The sequence below is a fragment of the Scyliorhinus torazame genome, chromosome 5 (assembly GCF_047496885.1).
Source record: "Scyliorhinus torazame isolate Kashiwa2021f chromosome 5, sScyTor2.1, whole genome shotgun sequence".
Taxonomy (NCBI): domain Eukaryota; kingdom Metazoa; phylum Chordata; class Chondrichthyes; order Carcharhiniformes; family Scyliorhinidae; genus Scyliorhinus; species Scyliorhinus torazame.
Genome location: NC_092711.1, coordinates 282,090,776 through 282,118,058, shown reverse-complemented (window position 1 = coordinate 282,118,058; position 27,283 = coordinate 282,090,776). Strand labels below are relative to the sequence as shown.

The window sequence follows — 27,283 nt, the reverse complement described above, 5'->3', positions numbered from 1 at the left end:
CCATCCCTCGTTTGTGCTGAAGCAACTGAACAATAGTGGAGTACTCCTGTATGGCTCGGATTAGCAAGCGAAGGATCAGCCAGTGTTGCCATGCCTGATTATGATAAATGATTACTGCTAGAAATTGTACAACTGTGAACATTGAATGAGGCTCACCTTTGAAAGTCCTAATCCCAGCAGATTAATGGCTACTGGCACTTAACATCATAATACATACCTTAGAAACAGTCACTTGGACAAGAGACCAGTGCCATGGAACTGTATCCAGGCATGAGTCATTAAACTTAAAAAGGAGAGAGGAAAACTGAAAATGAAAGTGAAGATTGCTGTACCGTTGCTACTGCAGTGAAGATTCTCCAAGCGATACAAATGAATAGCTAAACATGTTTCCAATGTATGGAATTAGCGGGCTGATTTTACCTTGAGACATGTTTTGTGGCGGGGTGGGGTAAGAGCCAGCATGCACTCATTTGTTTAAATTTGTCTACACTGCCTTCTGCTAGAAGGCAGCGGGAATAATGCCAGTGGGTTGGAGTGAGAAATCTGATGCAACACCAACACCCAGAGGACCCATAAACCAATGTAAAACTTAAGGTTAGTACTGGTGGCGGAGTGGGTATCCAATATGATGCCAATGATGGGGTGGGGTAGAAGAAGGGCTGAGATCAGGATGACAAAAATGTCTTGGGCAGCATTCCTACTTCTCCTGACCCACAAGTAACCTTCACACGAATGTAAGAACAACCTATCTTGAAGTCTTCTGGTCACTGCGCTGCCTCTTGGCAGGCTTTACTAGTTGGTTTGATTTTCCATTCTTTCTCTTTCAAATGGGATTGCAGCCTCAATGGTGGAATCGGTCCGTGGCTTTTCCATGCAGGCCCCCACCTACCTGCATTGGGCAGTCCTCCTGTGCCTGATCTGAGGTAGTCATGTGTGGGTACATGCGAAGCACTGCCCTCAATCCCATCCCTGCCATCTCTACCACATCCACACCAGCCATGGTTAAAATCGACCTCTGATATCCCAGCTCACATTTTGATTTCCTTGAGACGTTCGGCAACTATGAATTCTGATCCTCTTGTAAACTATTTTATTTTCTGTGAAAGAGGGAATTAATGATAGAGTTTACGAAGAATGATTTACTTTGAGTATAAAATGGTGAATGTCTCCTGTGATAAGAATTGTACTGTTGGTACCTGTCTTCTTCAAAAACTTGAAATGTTTGTTCCTATTCATCACAAGCAATTTTGAATGACCAATGCATAATAATGTAGGATGTAAGATCACACAAGTATGATGTAGAATTGCTTTGGGAAAGCGGGTAGAAGCCTTACAGAACATTTCAGCAAGTGATTAAATGCATTTGGTCAAGTTCATGAGACTGCACATTTCCTGTGTAAGGAGCATGCTCGATAGACCCAGCTGATGCTTCGTACCAATGGCACAGTGATCCCATAGGTGTTAACATGATCTATAATGATTTCTAACAGTGTCTGTCCAAAACATCCATGAAACAGTTCACAGTAATTATAATGAGCACAAGTGTGAAATCCTGTAAATGTACAAATCCCATTTTTGTCAGGAAAATGGAAAACATTGTCACTTGGCCTTGAACCCCTTGATAGTATGTATGAGCTTGATCCATTTATTCATGTTTTTTATTGTTACAGGAATCACCGTATGTAATGCTGAAGAAAAATCATGAACAATTTGGCGCAAATGATAGATATGAAGGCTATTGTGTGGATTTAGCTTTTGAAATAGCCAAGCATGTTGGCATTAAATATAAACTGTCTGTTGTCCCCGACGGTAAATATGGAGCTAGAGATCCTGAAACTAAAATCTGGAATGGAATGGTGGGTGAACTGGTATATGGGGTAAGTATCAATTTAAGAAGATGGAAAAAATATTTGTATATCACAGAAAATAGGTAGAAAATCAGATGTATTCATAATTATTCAAAACTCTGTTTTGGCTCCCAGTGTACAAAAAAAATAAGTACAAGCTATCTAAACAGGCTAGAAGAATTTCTCCTCTGATGCCAGCACAGGGATCACTTCATAATCCTGTATTATACTGCAGGAAATTTAGAACCCCTTCACATTGAATACTAGGTTTATTCTATATCATCTGGATTGGTAATGAAGAAAAAATGCTTCTGAATGGTTCACTTATTAGGCAATAAAAATATGCAGGACAGGACATTGATCTAATTATTTCCAACATCATGTAGTTGCAGAGATTTAATCCTCGATCCCAACAAGCCTCTGGACCCTGTCTGCTCTAACTTTGCTTGCTATTCAGTATCAATATACTATACTGGTCTAGAATCATTTTCTTAACTGAAACATGTATGTACCCGACCAATGCAGTCGTTCCTCAATTATATTGGAGTCAACAATAACATATGTGTGAACTAGGAGCAGTTGTAGGCCACTCGGCCCCTCGAGCCTGCTCTGTCATGCAATGAGATCACGGTTGATCTGGTTGTAACCTCTCGCCAACCCCAATAACATTTAACCCCCCCCCCCACTCCCCCCCCCCCCCCCCCCCCCCCCCCCGTTTATCAAACCCCGATCCAAAGTATCTGAGCAATTCAGATTTCTAGTTAATTTGCTTTTTTTGCTCCCATTGTAATGCATAGAACAGTCTCAGCAGAGTGTTACAAATCCACTCCACTTCCAACAGTATTTTTATTCTTAATGGTGCAGCATTAGAAAAATACCCTTGCAGAAGCAATTTTTGGTGACAGCTACATCAGTTTTTGCCATTCAATCAAATATCCTCTCTGGAACAGTGAAAGGTATGAGGTTCAATGTTTAGATGATGAACCTAAGACTGGCATTGCATTTGACCTTTATGGTTTGTGAGGTTCCCCATAAAACTTACTGCAGCTCTCTTTCATATCTTATAATGGCTACAGTATTTTTGCAATTATTTGCTCGTTATTTGCATTTATACTCATACTAGGACCAATTCCGTGATGATACCTTCTAACAGATAACTTACCAACTCTACTGGAAGCAAGCATTGGAAATTTGGGACTATTACAAATTCATAGCTGAACGTCATGTGCCTAAATTGAAGTGCTAGGCTCAGAGTGGTACAAAGTCAGACAATTACACTTATAGAGTGCACCTCTATATTTCTCAATCAATCTACAATGAATCGGACAACTCACTCCAAATGTTGGATTTGCAATGTAATAAATTCAGCAGCCCCCAAAAATGCCATGCACTGGCCTCATTAAAGACCCTAATTGCAATCAATCTAAAGTTAATGTCCCACGTTTTTGTCTATCCTCCCTTCTTAGGTGCTCTTAACATGTTTATGTCCAACACTCTAGGCAAAGCTCAAAGGTATGAATGTATTTAATAATGGGTTGCAGGTTTCTGTATTTCTTTGGAAAATTATTGTCAGTTGCTGTTTGCTGGTGCGTTTTTGTACTGCTTTTATAGGGACCTTTTGTTGGCAATAACCGCGTCATTAATAATATTCATAATGTTTAGTGTGGGTAGTGTATCAGATCTTTCAGTGGCAGTGGTAGATCTGGAAGAAGAGAAATTCAAGCAAAGGGTATGAAAACAGTTTGTTTGAACTTTAGGTGTTTAATACCAATTGGCCTTAACCCAGTGGCCAGGTATTCAGACCCAAGGGATGTCTGTGATGATGTTCCTTCACCACCTACAGTTCACAAAGGGATCCTCTATTTGAAGTCAACCATCAGATAAGATTTACCACTTCATTCTACTTAGGCATCAAGCAAGTCACAGAAGGCTTGTTTGTCAGGGGAAGCATTTTTTGTCAATCTCCCCATGGAAAGGAGGCCAAAGCAGAAGAAGTTGCTGTACTTTCATGATATGGATTGCTTTCCAAAAGTGCAAGGCTTTACTGGTGAATCACATGTAACTAGGGAGACTGGACAGATGGCTGGGTCAAGCCCACCTCCTGGAACCCTTCATTAAAGGAACATTGAGGACTCCTGAATAGATGCTCATGCTACCAACCAAGTTGTGATATAACATAAAATTAGAATGCTGTAACAGATATTTTTCTCTCTGGACAGATAAGTGGCGACTACTCTATAGCCCTTGCACAGTGTCCTAAATTATCTGTGTATGCTGCATGTTTCCTGTGCAGGAAGATAAATCTTTTATAAAAGACGCACTCATTGGGCGGGATTGTGCAGTCTTGCCGCTGGTGGGACCTGTTGCAAGTGAACACGGAAAGTTTGACGTTCCAGGCAAAACTGCAGCACCGGAAATCTCCAGCCACGAACGAGGACGGAAGATTTTGGCCACAGTATTAAAAGAGAAGAAGGAGGAAGAAAGGAAGGGAATAGATATAGCTGAAGATGATTTGCAACCAGAATGTCTGGAGCATCAATCATTGATGACAGAAATTAAGAGTTAAAATCTGTGTATGTGGGCCTGCATGAACTGCCTTCCTCTTAACACATTGAACCTATATACAATCTACCTAATCGCCATTACCAACCATTTCTGCCTACATCCTTACTTTCTGACAATACATCTACGTACTATATTGCAAAGACGATGCAACCAGTTTAGTTCTCTCATGATGTTTAGTGTTATATTTTTCTTTTTGGCTTCAGTTGCCGTTTATCCTGATTGGGATTGGGTCGCTTACCTGTACTCCCTCTAAGTAGGAGGATCATGTCTGATGGCATCTTGCTACTCCTCAGTAGTTCCACTTGGCACAGTTGTGGCACCGCGCCTCTTTGTAGTAGATGATGCCGAAGTGTCCTGACCCATAGTCTGCTGCTTCATTAGTACTCTGTTTGGGATGGCTGGAGGGCAAGACGTAGCATTACCCTGCCACGATGACGTGTCGCATACAATTTGGAATCATTTGCTGATTGAATGGTAGAATAGCCTTGGATTTTTTTAAAATGAACAGAAACAGCTGGAACTGCAAAGATACAGTGCTTTAAAATGGCTACGGAAGTCACCTGACCTACAAATTGGCCAAGTTTCTAGAAGCCCTTAAACATGGATTACCAGGGGACATGCCTAGGCAAATTCCTGATGAATTTAACACCTGTCATTGTCTGAACTCTCGACAAACAGTAAGGACAATAGGCCACCAACTTTCCTGACTTTAGAAAATACCAGGAACAAAGAATGACTGACAAAAAGGATGTTAAGTACCCCTATCGATTTTGATGACATCTTGAGAGCTTTGACAATGGGCGATCAAATTCCTTCATTAATATGGTTTCATAGAACATACAGTGCAGAAGGAGGCCATTCGGCCCATCGGGTCTGCACCGACCCACTTAAGCCTCACTTCAATCCTATCCCCTTAACGCAATAACCCCTCTTAAACTTTTTGGACACTAAGGGCAAGTTAGCATGGCCGATCCACCTAACCTGCACGTCTTTGGACTGTGGGAGGAAACCGGAGCACCCGGAAGAAACCCACGCAGAACGGGGAGAACGTGCAGACTCTGCACAGACAGTGACCCAGCAGGGAATCGAACCTGGGACCCTGGCGCTGTGAAGCCTCAATGCTAACCACTATGCTACCATGCTGCCCTCCAATATGCACCAATAGCAGCTGTCTCCTGATTGGAACTCCACTCGTGAAAAGCTATGATGTAAGCTTGTCTGTTATAGCAAAAGAGGTGGATGCAGAATGCACCAAAACATCCAACAGAAGACTGCACAATGTAATATTGTCTCTCACTTCATGCTATTCTCAAGTTTGAACCCAATCTCTGTTTGGAATACATCATAGAGATAAAGAATTTTAATTGGAAAAAACTTCAAGTGCCATAGCATCACATTTGGAAAAGACAGATCACTGTTTACAAAGAGTCTCTCTCCAGTAAAACAATCATCTTACATTGGCCGCAACCCCATTGAAACCTCAAGACCACCAAAAGAATGCCGGGCCATACAATTAGTTTCCTCCTTTTGAACTTTAAGTCTTATCAATTCCACCTCCTCTAAAACTTGTTCTGATATGCATGCTCATGTGTATTTGTGTGTGTGTGTATGCACATGCGTGCATGTGTGTGCATTGGCTTATTTCTTCATATAGCTTTACATACGACTGAGTACATATTGAATTAGTCATTTGGTTGTACAAAACTTGAGTATTGTTGGAAAAAAAACCATGCTATTGAAGCTTTTCATCTTGCACTCATCAGGACAGACCATAAGATAAACCAACAGTAAAGGGAACAACAATTTATACATGAGAAGAGATTGGTTGGCAAGTGGACCCTGATTGGTAGAGGTGTTGCCTGGAGAATGCAGCAGAGGACAGTTAACTGCCCAGCTTTTGTTCAAATTCAAACCAGAAAAGTTAACTATGATTGGGCAAGGCATTGATTGCCATGGGAATGAACCAGGGAAGGCTGTCCCACAAGCTTTTGTTTAGTTGGAAAAGGGACAATGCATGGACATGCTCCTGCTGTCTGCAAAGGATAGGGCCCTATGTGTGAATATATGTGGATTCCAGTGTGTGTTAGTGAGCCTTATTGCATGCCCAATTGATAAACTTAAATTGGTTTCCAGTATAATTCTTAGCACAATCAGAAATATTTAGCATGTATTGTCCAATCATAGAATCACATCTAATGTTGGCCACTATGTTTTGAGTTTTGCAAGGACACACTGGTTGGGTGCAGTCAGTTCTTTGCCTGTTGAGAACAGCAGAAGGGACATGCTGTTTGATATGATCTGCCCATCACTGGGATGTATGGCCTATATAGCTGGCATCAAATCGGCACTGAAATTCATATCCCACATTACTCATTTGTGGGATAGACAGAATGTCTTTTTGTCTTGATGGCAGCATCCTGTTAGTGGAGAATGCCACTCATGTTGCTACTGCATGGTGGCATTGTGCAACAGCAAGCTTCACTGTTGCTCACATTTTTGAGACACCTTACCCTGTCAGTTTAATCTGAGGTAGACTGAGTATTTTCAAGGGCTAAAAATGCGGGCATTGGATCTATTCATGGGTTTGCATGATGGCAGCATGGTAGCACAAGTGGATAGCACAGTGGCTTCACAGCGCCAGGGTCCCAAGTTCGATTCCCCGTTGGGTCACGGAGTCTGCACATTCTCCCCGTGTCTGTGTGGGTTTCCTCCGGGTGCTCCGGTTTCCTCCCACAGTCCAAAGACGTGCAGGTTAGGTGGATTGGCCATGATAAATTGCCCTTTGTGACCAAAAAGGTTCGGAGGGGTTATTGGGTTAGGGGGATAGGATGGAAGTGAAGGCTGAAGTGAGTCGGTGCAGATGGGGCGAATGGCATCCTTCTGCATTGTATGTTCTATGTTCCATACAGCAAGCAATGATAGCCATTATCCCCAGGATTGCTTTGATGTTCCCTCTTTCAGCACAGAAAGTGAATGGCTCGGGCCCTATTTATGAACTTGCCGATAAGATCAATCTTATAGGGTGTGGAACTGTAGGAATCCCAATGCATATATTGACCAGTGAAGATAGGCTTGCTGTGGTGCTGTTAAAATTGAACTCAACTCATGAGGTGAGATCTACTGTCCCCGTTGCGCCAGCCAGTAGATGCTGGGTGGTCCCACTTCCGGGATCTACACAGCTCGCCACGCCTCGCGAGATCTAAGGTGATCTCACGAGATGTCGCGATGTGAATCCCGCCCCTTATTTTCTGACCAATCTGCATATTAGAGTGAGTCAGCTAGATTCACTCTAATATGCACTCCCACGATCTGCCCAAGAGATCTCGGATTAGCGAAGTCTCCAGAAATGGGAATTGGATGGAATGCACTCATGGCGGTCTCCCAGGGAATCAGAGGCCCGCAGGTAGTTGAACTCTAGGCAGGGTGACACCCTGGCACTACTGGTGCCACACTGGCACTGCCAGCCTGGCATGCTGGCAGTGCCACCTGGGTGTCAGCATGGCACTGCCAAGGTACCCAGGTGGTACTGCAAGCTGGCAGGGGCACTGCCAGGGTGCCAGACTGGCACTGCCAGGTTGGCATGTTTCACGCAATGTGGATCGGGCCCAGAGGCGCCCTGTATGGATGTGGGGTGCCAAGGACCCCATTACAGGTGAGTTGGGGCTTGGTGGGCGTTCCGATCTCCCTGTACTGAGGATTTCCGGCAAGCTGAGCTCCTCACATCAAAAAATGGGACTAAGTGGGGCCTGGGCTATGCATTCTTCCCTGAGGCACCCGATCTTCCTCAATGGCCGTTCGATAGCAATGGGACTCTGTTCCCATCTGGGTAGATGGTGCCCATGAGTTGCTGAGTTCATAAGTTCAACGAATATATATACAGGCATTGGCAGTGCATCTGAATCGCCATGATATTGTGATGATATAGTGATAAAGTGCAAATATCTGTGGCTGATGAATGGACTAGCAATTTCAAACAATCACATGGACAGATAGCGATGTCATGTCCATGTACTCATTTGACATTGCTAGCCTGTTCACCAATGTATCGCTCAAGAAAGCCATCGATATTTGCACCGCATCACTATGTCATGGTGAACTAGACGCACTGCCAGTGTCTGAATCTGGATTAATTGAATTTATGAACTCAGCAACTCGTGAGTTGAGTTCAGTTTTAACGACATGCAAGCCCAAAGGACGATGTTGCCATTGGATCCCCCCTGTGCTGTCATAAGAATGGGCATGGAAAACACACAGTCCATGGAGCACATGACAACTCTACAGCTGTAGAAACCTTCCCAGGACTGAGTTCCAAGGCAGATGAATACTGCGACTGCAACTATTGAGACCGTGGGCTCCAATTTACAGGAAGCCATTGTTAATAGCTTAGGGATTAGCTTGAGTTTATCTTGATGGCTGACTTCACACAGAATGATCAACAATGGTCGACTCCCATCCAAATCCCTGGCCATTCACAAGAAATCTTAACAGCTGTGACAAGCCAGAAGAAGACAGATGAGGCAGTGATCCCTCAGGGTTGTTAGAACCAAGCCTAGAGAGGCGAACAGCATAGATGTCAAAGTACAGTATCTGGCATCCAATGAAGGAAATTTGGAACATGATGAAAAAATTATTTGAAGCTCTTTGACTAATTAGGATTGATCTTTTGCTCCAAATTTAATCCGAGTAATGTTGATGCAATCAATGTTTATAGCAAACAGAGTTTCCGTATGAGTAGTCAGTCTGTACCTTGGCATTGGTTTCCACATAAGAGGATTTCCCTATCTGGACCCCAAATCTATGCCTGAACAAAATGACCGAAAAATCTTTTTGTGCAGGAAACCAGAGTGAAGTGGTTGGCACACCTGGAACATAAGTCTTAAGATGTTTGGTTCCCATCTACATAAAATCGCCAAGCTACAGAAAATACGCAAGTATTCCAAAGCAGCTGGCCAGCTGGGATCAGGGAAAGGTTGGCAAGATCCAACACTGAAGGGAGAAGCCAAATGGCAAACGCCAGTTGTCGGCAGACCACAGTATTTCTGCAGAACCAGGATAAGCTATTCTTTTTGGACCCCCATTGATGTGTGCGAAATTCATTTTACTTTCCTTTTTGTTCAGGGTCACTGTAGACCCAGAGAAACTGAGCAGAGTTCAGTTCAGTTTATGCCGAGATTGGCAAGGGGTTCCTAAAGCTGTTAAAATGTATTTGACACAAACATGAATGGTGTCAGGGAGGCCCGGCCAACCACACCACATGTTCTGGTCTTTCCCCCGACACGTCGGGTATGGACGTCCTTCTTCGAGGCCCTGTCCAGGGCTGGGGTCAGGGTGGAGCCTTGCTCACTGGTGGCGGTTTTCGGAGTATCAGAGGAGCCAGAGCTTCTCATTGAGGAGGGGGGCCGACGCCCTAGCCTTTGCCTCCCTGATTGCCTGCCGGAGGCTTCTGCTCGGCTGGCGATCAGCAGCACCACCACCCAAGGCTGCAGACGGGCTGTCCTGCCTGGCAGAATTTCTCAAGCTAGAGAAAATAAAATATGCATCAGAGGTACAGAGGAAGCCTTCCACAAATCGTCGAGGCAGTTCACCAGCTTGTTCCAGGACCTGTGTGTAACCAACATCTAATAAAGTAGGGAAGGAGGGAGGGAGGACGGTGGGAGGATGGTGGGGGGAGGGGGTACGCAGGACAGACCAAGAAATAAGGAAGAGAAAGGAGAAGGAGAAGGGCAGGAAGGGTGGTGGGGGGGGGGGGGGGTGGAGGAAGGGAAGGTGGGGGAATAAAAGCACCAAAAGGAAACGTGGGGCAGGTAGAAGATGAGAGAGCCACAAAGGGCACAGGGCAAGAAAAGAAAGAGCACATCCAGTGGACAAGTGTCCCCCCCCCCACCCCTCTCCAGCAAGGTGAAGTGCCAGGAGGCAACCAGGGCGGGGGATAGGCCGCACAACAGTAACGGCCGACAACCGGGCACTACCAGGAACCCCCCGCCCCAGTAACTGTTTAAAAGCTCCCTCTCAGGGGGGCACAGCCAGCTACTGGCCCAAAACTGAATGGGCATACTGCTGACCACGGTCTGGCCCAGCAAGAGCTCAGCAGTATTTCCTTTGTAAATTACCTTTGCTCGATTAACTTATGACCGTAGCTAAGACATCCTGTATGACAAGCTTCACGTATAGCGAAGGTACATCCTATGTATAATAGCTAAAACTACAGTTGCTGTAAATTCTTGTAGGTACATGTTTTGATTTTGTCTTGTGTAACGTATGATATGAAATGTCAAAACTCCAATAAAAATATATATTTTTTTAAAAACAATGCAGTTGCCATATTCAAGGGGCCTTATGTCTGTTTTAGGTTATTATCCCAGATACTCCAAAGGTGCTTTCTAGAGGGGATCAGGCACAAAACAATTTCGACCAGTAAAATGGACCAACAACCGTCATATTTTTGCTTAACTGGCAGGCATTTTCCATTGCAAAACATAAACTACATGACTGATAAGAGAGGAAGTTTCCCATGAGCTCCGATTAAGACTATCCTCTGTCTCACTGGGACCAACAGAAAATCCAAAATCTCTTCATCGAAGTGGAATGTGCTGCTCTCAAACCTTGGCAAGATGCCTTTTTTTACAGCACCTGTAAGCCACAGCAAAAAACAATGTTTCCAAAGAACAATAGTGCTTTATGTGCAACCACTTTCCTCTTTTACAACTACTTGCAGCTATAACATTCCATGGAAATTGTGAAGGAAGGACATGATAATGATTATTTAAATTAGATAACCTTGCTGAATCCAGTAAGATTAGCTCACCTTCCTCGTGAGCAATGGCTCCTGTACACATAGCATTCCCAACAGAATTCTTTTCAGGATCACGGAATCAGTCCTATTATGATTTGGTCTAATAGCATTGAATGCCTAGCCTTCTGCTTATTTTTCAGTATGTTGTTGTCCCCACCGCCACCTCAATAAAAACTCATTCCCTCCCTAGTTATACTAACCTACTTTTATAAGAATCTGAGACATTTCAGGATGCTGCATCTCCTACACATATAGACCATCCATCACACTCTTCGGTCAGTACACACACCATGAGTGATGTAGCTCTATCCTTTTGTAGTTTTAGTGTTCACCACCTCGCCCACAAGTCAGTAATGCGGATTGATCAAGTTTTGCATAACAAAGATGGTAATCCCAAATTGAGCTTTCTTCATTGTGAATCTGTATCCCTTTGTGTTGTGATTTGTATTTCACATAATATTTATTACCTTGTGTACCAATTTAAAGTCACCTCGGAGTTTCTGGTCTATTTTCCCCCATTAGATAGGTCATTCCTACTTTATAAGGAAAGGGTGGCATGGTGGCACCGTGGTTAGCACTGCCGCCTCGCGCTCCAGGGACCAGGGTTCAATTCCAGCCTTTGTGTAGAGTTTGCACTTTCTCCCTGTGTCTGTGTGGGTTTCCGCCGGGTGCTCCGGTTTCCTCCCACAGTCCAAAGATGTGCAGGTTAGATGGTTTGGCCATACTAAATTGCCCCTTCGTGCCCCAAAAAAGGGTAGGTGGAGTTACTGGGTTACGGGGATAGGGTGGAGGCATGGGCTTAAGTAGGGTGCTTTTCCAAGGGTCGGTGCAGACCCGATGGGCCAAATGGTTTCCTTCTGCACTGTAAGGGTTCTAGGTTTCTATTCCATTCTATGAAAGTCAAATGCTCTATTGATATAACCATTGGCGCATCATCTTTAACTCTTTTTAACAATTAGGGTCATTGTTACCGATTTTTTAAATGCAATACCATTGACTTCCATTCAATGAGTCTAATTTAAAATGAGGAATGTATAAAGCAACTCACAATTTTCCATGTAGAATAGATCTGAGGCACATGTCTATATGTCTGCATGGTTGCAGTGCTTACGGGCATCTATTTGCCACACCATGGAGCACACTCAATCCCGAATACATTGTCATGCTAAGTATGTCAGTAAGTAAATTGAATAGTAATGTTATTGTTTATTTATATTGAGTTAATACAATGCCTTTATAATTGTTTTATACTAATTAGCATTCTCCCCATTTCCAGAGAGCTGATATTGCTGTTGCACCACTCACTATAACTTTGGTCCGAGAAGAAGTCATTGACTTTTCCAAACCTTTCATGAGTCTTGGTATTTCAATAATGATAAAGAAACCCCAAAAGTCCAAACCAGGAGTATTCTCGTTTCTGGACCCTTTGGCTTATGAGATTTGGATGTGCATAGTCTTCGCCTACATTGGAGTCAGCGTAGTGCTTTTCCTGGTCAGCAGATTCAGTCCTTATGAATGGCATATGGAAGAAAATGAAGAAGGACGTGACCCCCAAAATACTGAGCCACCTAATGAGTTTGGGATATTTAATAGTCTCTGGTTTTCTCTGGGTGCCTTTATGCAGCAAGGATGCGATATTTCACCAAGGTTTGTCATTATCACATTACCTTTGTGCATTTTATGGTCCAAAACTGATGCCATGGTGCATATACGTTACTTTTCTACCATCTTTATTTTCAATTTTCTTCCCCAACAAATTTTATTTTAATCTCCATATCAGCATGGTAAGATCCACCCATCTAATCATCACTCTGCCACACTGCTAAAATGCGTGAGTGGCTTATTCTCCGTGTCATTCACACAGCTATCTGAATAACTTATATACACCATGCCGAGACCGTAAAATGCATAAGGTCTGTCTGTCTCCAGCACCCTTGGAGGGCTACCGTGTTTTTGCTGCATATCGCATTTTACGGTCAACAGTTCGGTGTATATAACAGAATCACGCTACATTTTGTAAGCGCCTCCATTTTGAATGGAAAACTTGAAAAGCAGATGCAGCAGCACCATTAAGGAGCACCTCCAAGCCGGTCTTGGTTCTTTTGCATTTACATTAATTAACTCATTTTCTTTTCTAGCTTGCTTCCATCTTTCAACCAGTTGTCCCATTTCCTTCATTGCATTTACAGGTTGCAGTATCCCATGTTGTCGACCTCCATGGACAGAGTTTCAGGGAAACCACACTTTTATGAATTCTCAGTATATTTGGAGATCCTTGTATTTCTTTGGAGATAATGGAGAGACTTAAGCACTTCAGTCTGTTCTTCACCGATCAATAATCATCAATGGCCAAATCACTTCTTGATTCACCCATTCACCCAATTATATAATTAAGAAACATTCACAAGTAAAGAAATAATGACCAACTGAGCAGCAATTAGGAAATTTGCAACTGAAGTGAATAAGCCAAGTAAACTAGCGTAAACAAAAAGTACCATGAAGGATGATGGACCCCCAAAGGCACATTGTTGACTTTGCAGAGGGCAGCATATTTACTTTGGAATTGAGAAAACAAGTTGAAAGACCATGGTCCATTACCAAGAATAAAAGAAGTAAGAGAGAAAAAGTAATTTAACAGAACGTAGTAGTTAGCTGGTGTCAACCTTGGTGTTTGAACGTGTGTAGATTCCAGATAAAAGGGAAAGACTGAGAGTCTAATAAGAAGTTCTGTAGTTTTGAGATTCTGGTAAAAAGATTTTAGCATATGTAATATTATGCAGGCACAGATAAGAAGATTAGGATCTGTTTATGTGACTGGAGTAGGCTGAAATTAGCATTTTTTTTCTTTCATGCTGTCTCATAAATACTTAAAACTATCTCAACGTGGAGTATTTTCAATTGCCTAATATCTAATTTATAGCGCCAAACAGATACTGAATATTCTTGATCAGCTTAAAAATATAAGAAAGTGTGCAAAATTAAAGTTAATTGGCTTACTGGAGGGAACTCTGAAAAAACCCAACGTACCCACTTTCATGATTCACAAACTGCACACCCAGCCTATGTGTGACTTCACGCGCCATTTTTGAATTTTCACACCAGAGCTGGGTTTGCAGGACAGTTTGCAAACCTATTAGAAGGCCTGTCTTGTTCACCCCAGCTCCCAACAGTGTTTGATATGCCCCAAAACCTCATCCCTTACCTGACTTTCCCCTACTCACCCCAATTCTAGCTCCTGCCCCACTCCCACATCGCCCATGTCTCCCCATGCTACTTCTACGCCCTTATATATCATGAATAACCACTCACCAAGTATGCACTATACACAGTCCTCAGATTCCACAGTTGTAACAACAAATTGTTCCTTTGATGTGGTTTCCAGTTTGTTGACACATCTCCCAGACCACCCGGGAGCTTCAATGGCCTCCGAGCCCCGCGGCCATGGTCATCATGTCGTGTTTCTCACCAGCTTCATTTTGTATCGTCGAGTGGGACAATTGAAGGGGCCCGGTGAATTATGATTATATAAATAAGGATTTAAATATGCTTATCTGGTTTACCCCCTTGCTGGGGGTGAACCAGATTACATCACCAACCAGAGGGCAGGGAGAATCTGAAACTGAGTTCTCCCTGGCACAAATCATGTTAAGGCCCTCTCGTGAGAGTCTCCAGGCATAAAGTGATTTGCACCTGGACGAACGGGGTTGGGGAATCACCTCCGTTGTCACCATTCATTCAACGAAATGCACCTGCACCCATTTTCTTCCTCAGCCACCATATAGGGCAGAATTTAATTCCCCCCACCTCCCAGGTAGGTTTTGTGGAGGGTGTCATTTACTTTGGCGTAAAGTTAGTGAGTTGAGGTCCCGCCACCTTCCCACCCATGCCCCGGCTTAAGTCCGGCCCAGGAAGTTTCATGGGTGGTCTTCCTTCTCCATGCTGAATGAGGCCCTTCAGCGTGCAATTAATGCCCACTTAAGAGCCTCATATCCCCACCACTGGTAGTTACTCAGTGGTGGGAAGATGCCTCAACATGCAGGAAACTCAAAAAGCAAACACGGTCAGAGCACCTTGCGAGCTTCCTGGGGTTTTCACTTTCAAAGGAATCGCGGACCCAATGAGAGCCAACCCCTGCTTCTGTTGCCCTCCCACTTCGATAAGACCAAAAGACAGGAGCAGAAGTATGCAATTCGACTCCGCCATTCAATGAATGACTGAGCTGATATGATAATCTTCAAACCCACTTTCCCAATTTATCCCCATAATCCTTGATTCCCTTACTGATTCAAAATCTGCCTTCCTCAGTCTTGAATATGCTGAATGACCTGACTCTGCAGCTCTCTGCGGTAAATAATTCCACAGATTCACTACCCTCCGAGAGAAAAAACTCCACCTCATCCCTGCCTTGAATGGGCGACCCTTACTCTGAGATTATGCCCCCTGGTCTTAGACTCTCCCAAGAAGGGAAATGACCTCTCAGCATCTACCCTGCCACACCACCTGAGAATCCTTTATGTCCCAGTAAGGTCGCCTCTCATTCTTCTAAACTCCAATGAGCACAGGTCCAACCTACTCAGTCTCTCCTCCATACCCGGGATCAACCTAGAGAACATTCTCCAACTGCAACCGCACTCCGCAAAACTCAGCTCACCATCGCTCACCTCAACATGGATCCCTCAGTCATCCTGGGCCTTAGGGTGGATAAGTTGCTGACCCCAATGCCAAGCAATGCACAGCTGTCAGCTCTGAGTGGCTGGTACCCATCGGGTAGTGGGACTACCACTTGTACTTCACAGATGGTATTTTCATGAGCCACGCAGCATAGTAGGTGGCGTTGTTTCATTCTATAGAAAACGTTGTGATGCAGCTCTGATTTATATTTTAAAAATGTTGCAGAAAATATAAATTTGAAAAGGTGACCCTTGCTGTTACTTCCCCACCAGTTGAAAATGAACTGAAGGCAGTTAATAAGCATCAATATGGCTGCCCTTACCCCATCCATTCAATTTCACCTTCAAAACCGCAAGTCTTTTGTCTTGTGACTTAACCATAATTGAAGGAGTTTTACCATATTGAAGCATTGCTCCTACTTACATGAATAAAAAGATCTATTTTTTAAAATGCAATACAAAAGCATGCTGCATGTGCACACATGTATTGGTACATTTTTTTAATATGGGGTTCAAGAGAGCAATTTTTTAATCATGTAAGTTGGAACCAGTGGAAATGACTGAAATAAATATTTTATTTGTGACGACGCAGAGATGAGCTAAAGGTTTGAGTCAGGTGGAATTAGGCTGAGGAATCCAGAGCTCTTGTCTGATACAGCCACCTTTTTCACACTGAGGAAAGTTGGACAATAGGAGCAATACACTTCCAATATTTACACCAATTCAGCATGTCCCGCAAAGTGGGTATGCAAAGTTCTAATGTGTTCCAAACTGGGCATTTCACATTTTCTCACCATTTGTAAAGCAATTCAATACTCTATTAGGTTGAGAGCCATCTAAACAATGAAAGTGGAGGCATTGTCCAGCTGTAAGGTATAGGCGGAGGGGTGGCACAATGGCTAGCACTGCTACCTAGAATCATAGAAGTTTACAGCATGGAAACAGGCCCTTCGGCCCAACCAGTCCATGCCGCCCAGTTTTTACCATTAAGCTAGTCCCAGTTGCCCGCACTTGGCCCATAACCCTCTATACCCATCTTACCCATGTAACTATCTAAATGTTTTTTAAAAAACACAATTGTACCCGCCTCTACTACTACCTCTGGCAGCCCATTCCAGACACTCACTACCCTCTGAGTGAAGAAATTGCCCCTCTGGGCCCTTCTGAATCTCTCCCCTCTCACCTTAAACCTATGCCCTCTAGTTTTAGACTCCCCTACCTTTGGGAAAAGATGTTGACTATCTACCTTATCTATGCCCCTCATTATTTTATAGACCTCTATAAGATCACCCCTAAGCCTCCTACGCTCCAAGGAAAAAAGTCCCAGTCTATCCAGCCTCTCCTTATAACTCAAACCATCAAGTCCCGGCAACATCCTAGTAAATCTTTTCTGCACTCTTTCCAGTTTAATAATATCCTTCCTATAATAGGGTGACCAGAACTGCACACAGTATTCCAAGTGTGGCCGCACCAGTGTCTTGTACAACTTCAACAAGACGTCCCAACTCCTGTATTCAATGTTCTGACCAATGAAACCAAGCATGCCGAATGCCTTCTTCACCACCCTGTCCACCTGCGACTCCACCTTCAAGGAGCTATGAACCTGTACTCCTAGATCTCTTTGTTCTATAACTCTCCCCAACGCCATACCATTAACTGAGTAGGTCCTGGCCTGATTCGATCTGCCAAAATGCATCACCTCACATTTATCTAAATTAAACTCCATCTGCCATTCGTCGGCCCACTGGCCTAATTGATCAAGATCCCGTTGCAATCCTAGATAACCTTCTTCACTATCCACTGTGCCACCAATCTTGGTGTCATCTGCAAACTTACTAACCATGCCTCCTAAATTCTCATCCAAATCATTAATATAAATCACAAATAACAGTGGACCCAGCACCGATCCCTGAGGCACACCACTGGTCACAGGCCTCCAGTTTGAAAAACAACCCTCTACAACCACCCTCTGCCTTCTGTCGTCCAGCCAATTTTGAATCCAATTGGCAACCTCACCCTGGATCCCGTGAGCTTTAACCTTCTGCAACAACCTACCATGCGGTACCTTGTCAAAGGCTTTGCTAAAGTCCATGTAGACAACGTCTACTGCACTGCCCTCATCTACCTTCTTGGTCACCCCCTCAAAAAACTCAATCAAATAAATACCTCACAGCTCCAGGGACCCAGATTGAATTCTGGCCTCGTGTGACTGTGTGGAGTTTGTATTTTCTCCCCGTGTGTGCGTGGGTTTCCTCCGGGTGCTCTGGTTTCCTCCCACAGTCCAAAGATGTGCAGGTTAAGTGGATTGGCCATGCTAAACTAGTGTCCAAAAGGTTAGGTAGGGTTACGGGAATAGGGTGGAGGCATGGGTTTAAGTCGGTTGCTCTTTCCAAGGGCCGGTGCAGACGCAATGGGCCGAATGGCCTCCTTCTGCACTGTAGGGATTCTGTGACTTGTTAGATTGTTAGGATCCAGCGTGAAATGGGCATTTACGTTTTTCATCTAATGATGAAAGAAATTCCACGAGTTTATAAGAACAAGCTTTAGTTTAACATTGGTACTCTCATCTAGTTCATGAGGAGACACTCAATTCCATATAACTTTTATTATTATCTTTCATCCTTGATCCTGGTATTGCCTGCAAAGAGGATACTTTTCCCTCACAATATCAACCCTCACTTTGATAAGCTCTAAACATTTCCCCAGGAACGTTTCATTAAGTCTTTCATCACATATGAGCAGACACTTAACAACCTGCAAGGAATATTGGTAAAAGTTAGAGTTGTCTCAAGATGGCCGCTTAATATTCCTGTCTCTCAGTTTTATTTTTTTTGAAAGACACTTGAAACTTCATGTTCTGCACTTATGGTTGACTTATAATGATGGATCTGTGTGGGCCTACAAAAAGGGATACTGCAACTTAATTATTTTTGTCTCTTTTCTGTCTGTTAGGGTTTATCTTCCTTCTATGGTCCTACTGTATTTGCATATGTTTACATATTACTAACAGAAAATCACCTGCCCTGCCAACAACTTAACCTGACAGTGGAATGCTTCCATTCAATTCAAAAATATTCAATTAAGCAACTCAAAATTTGGTTCTGACTGTTGAAATGAAGACCTAAAACCCCTCAATGAGATATTTCATGATCGTTATGCTTGTTCCAGAGAGGTTAAGCTGTTACAGGGTATAATGTTCTGGGTGAGGCTTCAGGGGTTTGAAAAATCAAATGCTTTCTTGATACAGCTGATATCCCAAACCATTACATGTGCCAATAACGTCTTTAGAACTCACTCATTTGAGTTGATCAGCTGTGGACTTTCCTATTTTAAAGAGACTGCACACATTCTTGGCTTCTGAGTGCAAAAGATTTAATTGAAACCCACTCAGATTGAATCCAAAACTGTACAACGGGCATTTTCTTGTTTAATGAACCAGTCATCTCAAAGAGTCTTTGTTGTAACTGAGCAAAGTGAGTTTGAAGACTCCAGAGTAATTTGTTTGGGACATGTCAAACGAAAGGTGCTGCATATTTTTGCAAAGTGAGTATTATCTTTTGAAAATATTTTTTAAGTAGAAAAGATAAGATATAACAATTCAGACTTTGATCTAGCTTCATGTCAAACAATATTCTTCCACGATCCTCCTTTCTCATTGTATATACAACTCCCTCCAAACGTTTATCTCTTACTTTTTTGATCTTTTTTGTTACGTCATCCTACTTTTTAAATTGAAATGCTATCAATGTTATTTTAAATCCTGAGTTTAAGCAAGTGGTTCAGGAGAATGCTCAAAAAACGTACAAAACAACTGCAAGATCGGTGCATATATAAGTTTCAATTTACTGTTGCAGAATAGTTGTGTTTTAAGAAGTTGAGTAATAACTTGATTTTTTTATTTATTTTGGAGACATTTATCACTGATATACATTAACCATTTGAATCCCAGTTGCATTCTATCACAAATGTCAAAGCCAAGCTGATCATCTTTAACTAGTCAATTTTATTCTCTCTCCCCTAGCTGCTAACATTTTATAGAAAATCATTTTGCTACCATTTTGATGAATGTACTCCGGTTATATTCATTAGATGTTAGTATTACCTGCATTATAATCTGATCAACATTTATTCAACACTTGTGTATTTTGATAGCATTGCTTTTGTTTGACATGCCAAATGCTTCATTAATTTTTCGATTTGTCTAACTGCACATGATTTAAGTTATGTTCCCGCAAGAGTTGTGATACCTTTTGGACAGTGTCGAAACTGAACAATGAGGGAGAGAATAGGGTCAGAAATGTATGTGAGCCTTCCTTTGAGAAGAGCAGAAATGATTTTGACTTGACCTTACTTTAAGAATGTTTCTAATGACTGGATGGTACAAATATTGGCAACAGTCTGAGACTTAAATGAATGATGTACTCTCTCCCAACCACCAGCAAATCCAGTGTGCATTATTTCAAGTATGGCAGCAGCTCAATATAATGCATGAAGCAACAGCTGCACAGGATGTAAAAGGATAATTAAAAACACAATTATTCCTATGGACGAGCGAAAGCCCCATCACAATAATGTGCATTGTATCAGTCAGTCAGCAGCAAAATTAATCAAATGGTCTGTGTTGCCATCACTACATTGCATTTCCTGGTGTGAAAATTAATTTAGTTTTGCTATTGATGGTTTAGTCATAATATAATACGATAAATGTTGAAATTTCCTTATTACTCATCAACTTGCCAATCCTTTTATTCCAGTATACTTCTTTCTAGAAAATTGTACATTTCCTTCAGGGACTTTGTTCACTAGATTTAGTCCATCAAAGTTGGGCTGATGAAAATATGTACCCACAAAACAACCATCAGCTTTTCAGATACCAAAGAACTCTGAAACAGAGGATAGGATTTTATACATCACCGGGGTACCCAGACCTCTGGCAAAAAAGTCAACTACATACCCTCCCCCACCCCAGCAGTTGCCCCGCAGCCATTTAATGTTCAGAGTGGTGTTAAGTAGCTCAGGGCAAAACTTGTCCTCACCTAGGAGCGGTGGCCACTGCATCCAATCCCCAGAAAAGATCATCATTGGTGCCAGAGAGCTCAGCTGGGGGGGGATTTTGGCAAGGTAAGGATAGGAGGTCCAGTGAGGGGGTTCAAGGCTATGGTGCACAGGCGAGGGTGGAGGGGAAACCGAGGGTGGGGGATGGAGCTTGTGGGGGGAGACTCCAATGCACCCAGGCGACGCATAAAGGAGGTTCACTCCTTTCCTGCCAGTAGCCCCAGCAGGCTTGAAATGAGCGGGACAGTAGCACAGTGGATGGGTGGCATGGTAGCTTCACAGTGCCAGGGTTCCAGGTTCGATTCCCGTTTGGGTCACTGTCTGTGGGGATTCTGCACGTTCTCCACATGTCTGCGTGGGTCTCCTCCGGGCGCTCCGGTTTCCTCCCACAAGTCCCGAAAGATGTGCTTGTTAAGTGAATTGGACATTCTGAATCCTCCCTCAGTATACCCGAACAGGCGCTGGAATGTGGCGACTAGGGGCTTTTCACAGTAACTTCATTGCAGTGTTAATCTAAGCCTACTTGTGACACTAATAAAGATTATTATATTAAATCTGGCTTCCTCTTAAACCCACCATATGAAAAATTGCGGCTGGATGAGAAGAGAATTTAAATGGCCACTTGAGGGCCTCAAATAACCCACGGGTGGATGGGCTGCCTGGTGCCTCCCCCACCATGCATTAATTTGCTGTGGGGTTGGTGCTGGGTGGGTAGGCACTGTGAAAGGTGTCTATGGAATCAAGTTACCCACATTCAGACCAATTTGTGTATATTTTCCATGGTTAAAATCATCCTTATTGGCATATTGAGTGAAGGTATTAAAACTTGGCCCTGTAATGGCTAATATCATGTTCAAAATGTTAGCCCAATGCATAAAGCCCTCTCCCATACTAAGCAACACTCCTTTTAAAATGGAATAATAGTTACATCATTAGTATTTTCAAAGTGCCATTTTAGCCAACTTCTGTTCAATTGTCTGAGGAATACGGAAAAATATGTCCAGTTGAGGGTGAGAGAGAGTTAATTCTTGTAGCGGTTGGAAGCACCCTTTAATTATTTGATGCCTAATGGTGTCCTTGCAGATTTTGATGGGTTAGGCTGCTGACTAAAGAAAGTCTGGGTGGGGCAGGAGAAAGTGTGAGGGCTGTATAAGAAAGAAAGCAGTAATCCAAGCAGCAAAATAATTTTCTCCAAGTGCAGTGCGTTACAGGGAAAGCCCTTAGTCACGAGAAGGCAATAAGCAGAGGGAAGGCACATCCCAATACAGAAGGAAGAGGAACCTGGCCCAACACATCACTCTTGTGAACCTCCTCACTTCCATTTTGAAGAAAGGTTTTACATGGATGTAGCAATAGGGTGCAGGGTCACGGGGTCAATGTTAGCTACTGGTTCAGTGGTAGGCAGCTGAGAAGGTAAACTATAGCAGGATACATACCTGTTAGAACCACACTTGCCTCACCATTTGCAATTTTAACCTGCAAAGTTCTGCAGGTGGATGGAGCGGCCCAGCTATAGCAGGCTTAGGGATCAGGAAGTATCAGGTGCGGCTCTCAAGTTTTTCTGAATAGGAAACCCTCTGCAACTATTGACATTGCCTGCCACTCCCCCCCCCCCCCCCCCCCCCCAACACAAAAGTGTGGTTCCACAGGCAAACCTTTCTCTGGCGAACAAAGTGGCCCGCATACGCAAAGTCATCAGGGTGAGTAGTTCACAAGGTGAATGTTTAACTGGTGAGGGCTGGTTGAAAAAGTATTGGCTATCTCTTGATCTCAGATCTTAAGAGCAAATACTCCTTTGGCATATCATAAAATTAACACTGAGTCAAGTTTATTCAGAAGTAAAATCAAAGGAACTGCAAATTTAACTTGATTGTAATACTTTACTTAACTCACACTGGAGGAGAACTATCATGAGATTCTTCCAGCCTCTTATGATAATTTCCATGGAGAATTGGTTGAAACAGTGGAGCAATTATCTGTTTGTAACCATTTATCCTGTTTCTCCAGACGTTCCATCAGTGTTCAGCTGGGAAACCCTGGCAGCAATTCTAGGCCAGTTTCCCTTCCAAAACAATAAAACCAAAAAGCTTTATTAGTTTTCTCTTCTACTTTCATAACTTGGATCAGAAATCCTTCACAAAATGTTTTTAATGTGAAAATGCTAACCCACAGGGTCCTCGAGGGCAAGTCAATTAGGTCCATTTTTCATATCTATCGGGGTGCCTTCTTAGGGACCAGAAAGGCATCTCACACAGTGTCAGGTTACAGGAGCAGGAGTGGGGCTGGGGGAGGATTGGAGGGGGGTGGGGGCGATGTCATTTAGATTCGAATGACATTGTAACATGAGTGATATTGGTATCTTCCATGGAAATGAAAATCAGGAGAAATTTATAGCAGGCGACTGACTCGATATTGCCCATGTTGCAGTATTGCCTAAAGTTAACATTACCCTCAATGAGCGTCTTCCTCATTTGATTCCTTGATGTGACATTGCACAATCTCGAGGTGGAAGTTTTAGCGACTGAAAGCTAGCAATCAATATTAATTATGTCCAACACTAGGTGGACTTCATGTCTGCCAATACTTGTTAGGCAATCCATCTTTATAGTTTTGCACACCTGTCACCTTGCTCGTACAGAGAGACATCTATTCCAAAAAGGCAAATGAATGTTACATTATGGGCAAGACACACATGTCCATGAAAAGATGCAAGGACAGATTTTATTGTCTCCCCTCTGGTTGGACAGATGATGAATAACCCAAAGTGCCTGTAACAAACCCATTGTAACAATGATTTTGGTGGTCCTATGCAGCCAGTGGTGTGATCTGCCCATGTCTCCAGCTATCACCCCTCATAACAACCCCTTATATTGGGGAACAGATGGGAAAAGAGGAGCCAACAAGGCCTGTGATTGTGGTTAGGTTTTCTACTCTCAGATGATTTGGCTGCCACTGGAGAACAGCCAGAAGGTCTCCAGAAGGGGATTCCAGATAGACAATAATCCATCAATCGCTTGGAACACTCCAGAAATATATGCATTGTGTACCCTACTACAGGAAACTGAGGCAGCAGCAACCTTACCAGTATGATTATCATAGATAGTATCCTGGTTTTCAACAAATGCAACTGCTCTGCTTTTGAGGGATGGACTGGATAATCCTGGGCAACATAAAGGAGGCAGAAGCTGAGAATCATGGGTCCCACCTTTGCACCCAGGGAATATGTGTTTCCCAGGGCAAAAGTGAGGAAAAGTGCCCATGCAGTGTTTAAGGTGAAGATTCTTATGATCTAACTCAAGATGGATCCTTAGGTCTGTGGGGACTTCCTCTCCTGCACTAGAGGCGATGACGTAAGAGATGATACGACATGCATCACCTGGGGATGGTTAGAACAACTTGGAAATATGTCAGGAACTCTCTTCAGTTCTAGAAGGATACATGTAACGCCACCTCAAATGTGTGTTTCCTTGGCAGCCAACACCTTGTGCATTTCATGTCAGCCATGAAAGCATTGCCATTGCTGCCTTTCTACACAAACAGGTTAGCAACTTTATCACTTTGCAGGAGTATGGACTTCACCATCAACTGCCACCATTCCTGGTGTCACTCAACTGAAGAAGCCAGATCTGTGAAAAATTTTCTCTGTGCCCAGGTTACTTAGTGACCACTTGGGTCTTTTGTTGGAGCAGGCAAGATGTGAAGTAGTTCCTCCTCATCTCAGTTCTTAATCTACCGCCTCTCAACCTATATCTGTGACCTCTCGTTCTAGATTGCCCCGCAAGGGGAACATTTGGTCTACGTTACTTTATCAATCCCTTTTAATATTTTATATACCTCGATCAGATTCCCTCTCATCCTTCTAAACTCCAGCGAGTATAAGCTCAAATAAATGAGCTTATTATGCATCGTAAATGAGGTGGTGCATTGTGCCACACCAAAAAATTGAAAGCAGGCATCTAGGACAATACAAATGTGGGAACTTTGGCTGTGTTGCACAATCAATGGTCTCCAAGAGGCTCCATATGATCCCCTGTCTAAGATCAGCAAAACTCTCCCAGATCTACTTGGCTCACATTAAACCAATTATATTATTTGAGCTTATACTCGCTGGAGTTTAGAAGGATGAGAGGGAATCTGATCGAGGTATATAAAATATTAAAAGGGATTGATAAAGTAACGTAGACCAAATGTTCCCCCTTGCGGGGCAATCTAGAACGAGAGGTCACAGATATAGGTTGAGAGGCGGTAGATTAAGAACTGAGATGAGGAGGAACTACTTCACACAGAGGGTGGTGAATTTGTGGAACTCGCTGCCCCTTGGTGTGGTGGAATCTGAGTCATTAAATGGTTTCAAGAAGGAGGTAGATATATTTCTGATTAAAAAAGGGATATGGGGAACAGGTAGGGAGGTGGATTTGAGACCAGGAAGAGATCAGCCGTGATCTGTTTGAATGGCAGAGCAGGCTCGAAGGGCTGATTTGCCTACTTCTCCTAATTCCTATGTATCTGTGCCCTATGTTCTTATTACAAACACTCCACTGGATTGTGTTATGGACTTGTTGCTGCTTCGCTGCTCTTATGGTTAAAGCTGCATGTTTCTTGTCTATAGAGTCACAGAATCTTATAGCACTGAAGGAAGTATTTGGACCATAGTCCCTGTGTCCAGTGAGTTGTCAACCAGTCAATCAAAATGAGACACCAGGCTTCCCACATGGTTATCAATCTCTTGAAAGTGCATGAAAGGCATTTTTCTCAGCTGTCTCACTTGGTGCTCTGTTTGTTATTCAGTGATCATACTTGTAAATCAGCTGAAACAACCTTTTAATATAAACATTGAGATTGAAATTCTGTTCGGCACCACCGGTTTGCTCCAGGGAGCTTGGATGGAGGGTTTTGAGTATGGCAAAGGGCTGGAATTGAGAGGAAGGGAGCTTCCCTAGCTTGAGGGCGCTGGAGGAGAAGTTGGGGTTGGCAACAGGGTACGACTTCAGATATTTATAGGTGCGGGGCTTTCTGTGCAGGCAGGTATCATCCTTCCCACTTCCGCCACTAATGGGGATTCAGGATAGGGTAGTGTCTAGGGGATGGGTGGGGGAGGGGAGCGGAGGAGACGCAGATCATGGAGCTGAAGCGTAAGTGGGAGGAGGAGCTGGGGGAGAGATGGAGGACGGCCTATGGGCGGACGCGTTGAGCAGAGTCAACGCGACCGCTACATGCGCAAGGCTTAGCTTGATCCAATTCAAGGTGGTACACCGGGCTCACATGACAGTGGCCCGGGTGAGCAGATTCTTTGGGGTGGAAGACAGATGTGTGAAATGTGCGGGCGGATCAGCGAACCATGTCCACATGTTCTGGGCGTGTCCAAAACTTAGGGGATATTGGCAGGGTTTTGCGGACGTCTTGTCCAGAGTATTGAAAACAAGGGTGGAAATGAGTCCAGGGGTGGCGATTTTTGGGGTGTCGGAAGATCCGGGAGTCCAGAAGGAGAAAGAGGCAGATGTTCGTGCCTTTGCCTCCCTGGTAGACCGGAGATGGATATTACTAGCTTGGAGGGACTCAAAGCCTCCGAAGTCGGAGGCCTGGTTAACCAACATGGCGAGCTTTCTCGGCCTGGAGAAAATTAAGTTCGCCTTGAGAGGGTCAGTGTTAGGGTTCGCCCAGAGGTGGCAACCATTCATCGACTTCTTTGCGGAGAATTAATCGTCAGCAGGGGAGGGGGGCAGGGGGGGCGGGAGGGGGGGCTAGGATAGTGTAGAATAGGGGGTCAAATAGGCGGGCCTTGGAGGGACGGGTGTCAGTGTTTGCACTATGTTTATTGTTCTTTGTACACTGTTTTTATACTGTTGTTGCTTGTAATGCCAAAAATACCTCATTAAAATTGTTTGGTTAAAAAAAAAGAAATTCTGTTCGGCTTCTCCCAATTGCCGAGCATAACTTAAGGGATCTCCTCACAAATCCCTTATCAACTCCTGTTTGAAACCCTATGATTTAGAACAGTGATAAATGGTTGGTTGTCAGATTGGAGGAAGGTTTGTAGTGGAGTTCCCCAGGAGTGAGTGTGAGGATCCTTGATCCTCCTGGTATATATTAATGACCAAGACTGCGGTGTTCAGGGCATGATTTGAAAATTTGCAGATGAAACAAAGATTGCAAGTATTGTTAATTGTGATGGAGACAGTCTTGAATTTCAAAAGGACATGGATGCATTTGTGGATTGGGCAGACAAGTGGTAAATGAAGTTCACTGCAGAGAAGTGTGACTTGATTAATTTTGGCAGAAAGAATGTGGAGAGACAGTGCAAACTAAAGGGAGACACTCTTATGGAAGTGCAGTAACAAAGGGTACATAAGTGT

The 27,283-nt window shown here is 43.5% G+C and overlaps 1 protein-coding gene across 6 annotated transcripts in view; it reads left to right on the top strand.

Moving 5' to 3' along the window:
- gria3b (glutamate receptor, ionotropic, AMPA 3b) overlaps positions 1 to 27,283 on the top strand; it is a 626,694-nt gene that overhangs the window by 378,022 nt on the left and 221,389 nt on the right. For all 6 annotated transcript variants that reach the window (XR_011946682.1, XM_072505636.1, XM_072505635.1 and 3 more), the window contains exons 10-11: positions 1,671 to 1,877; positions 12,482 to 12,852. Coding sequence is in view for 5 of the 6 variants with exons in the window: in XM_072505636.1 (XP_072361737.1) it covers positions 1,671 to 1,877; positions 12,482 to 12,852 (578 nt within the window). In the remaining variant the exon portion in view is untranslated. The remainder of the gene's footprint in view (positions 1 to 1,670; positions 1,878 to 12,481; positions 12,853 to 27,283) is intronic.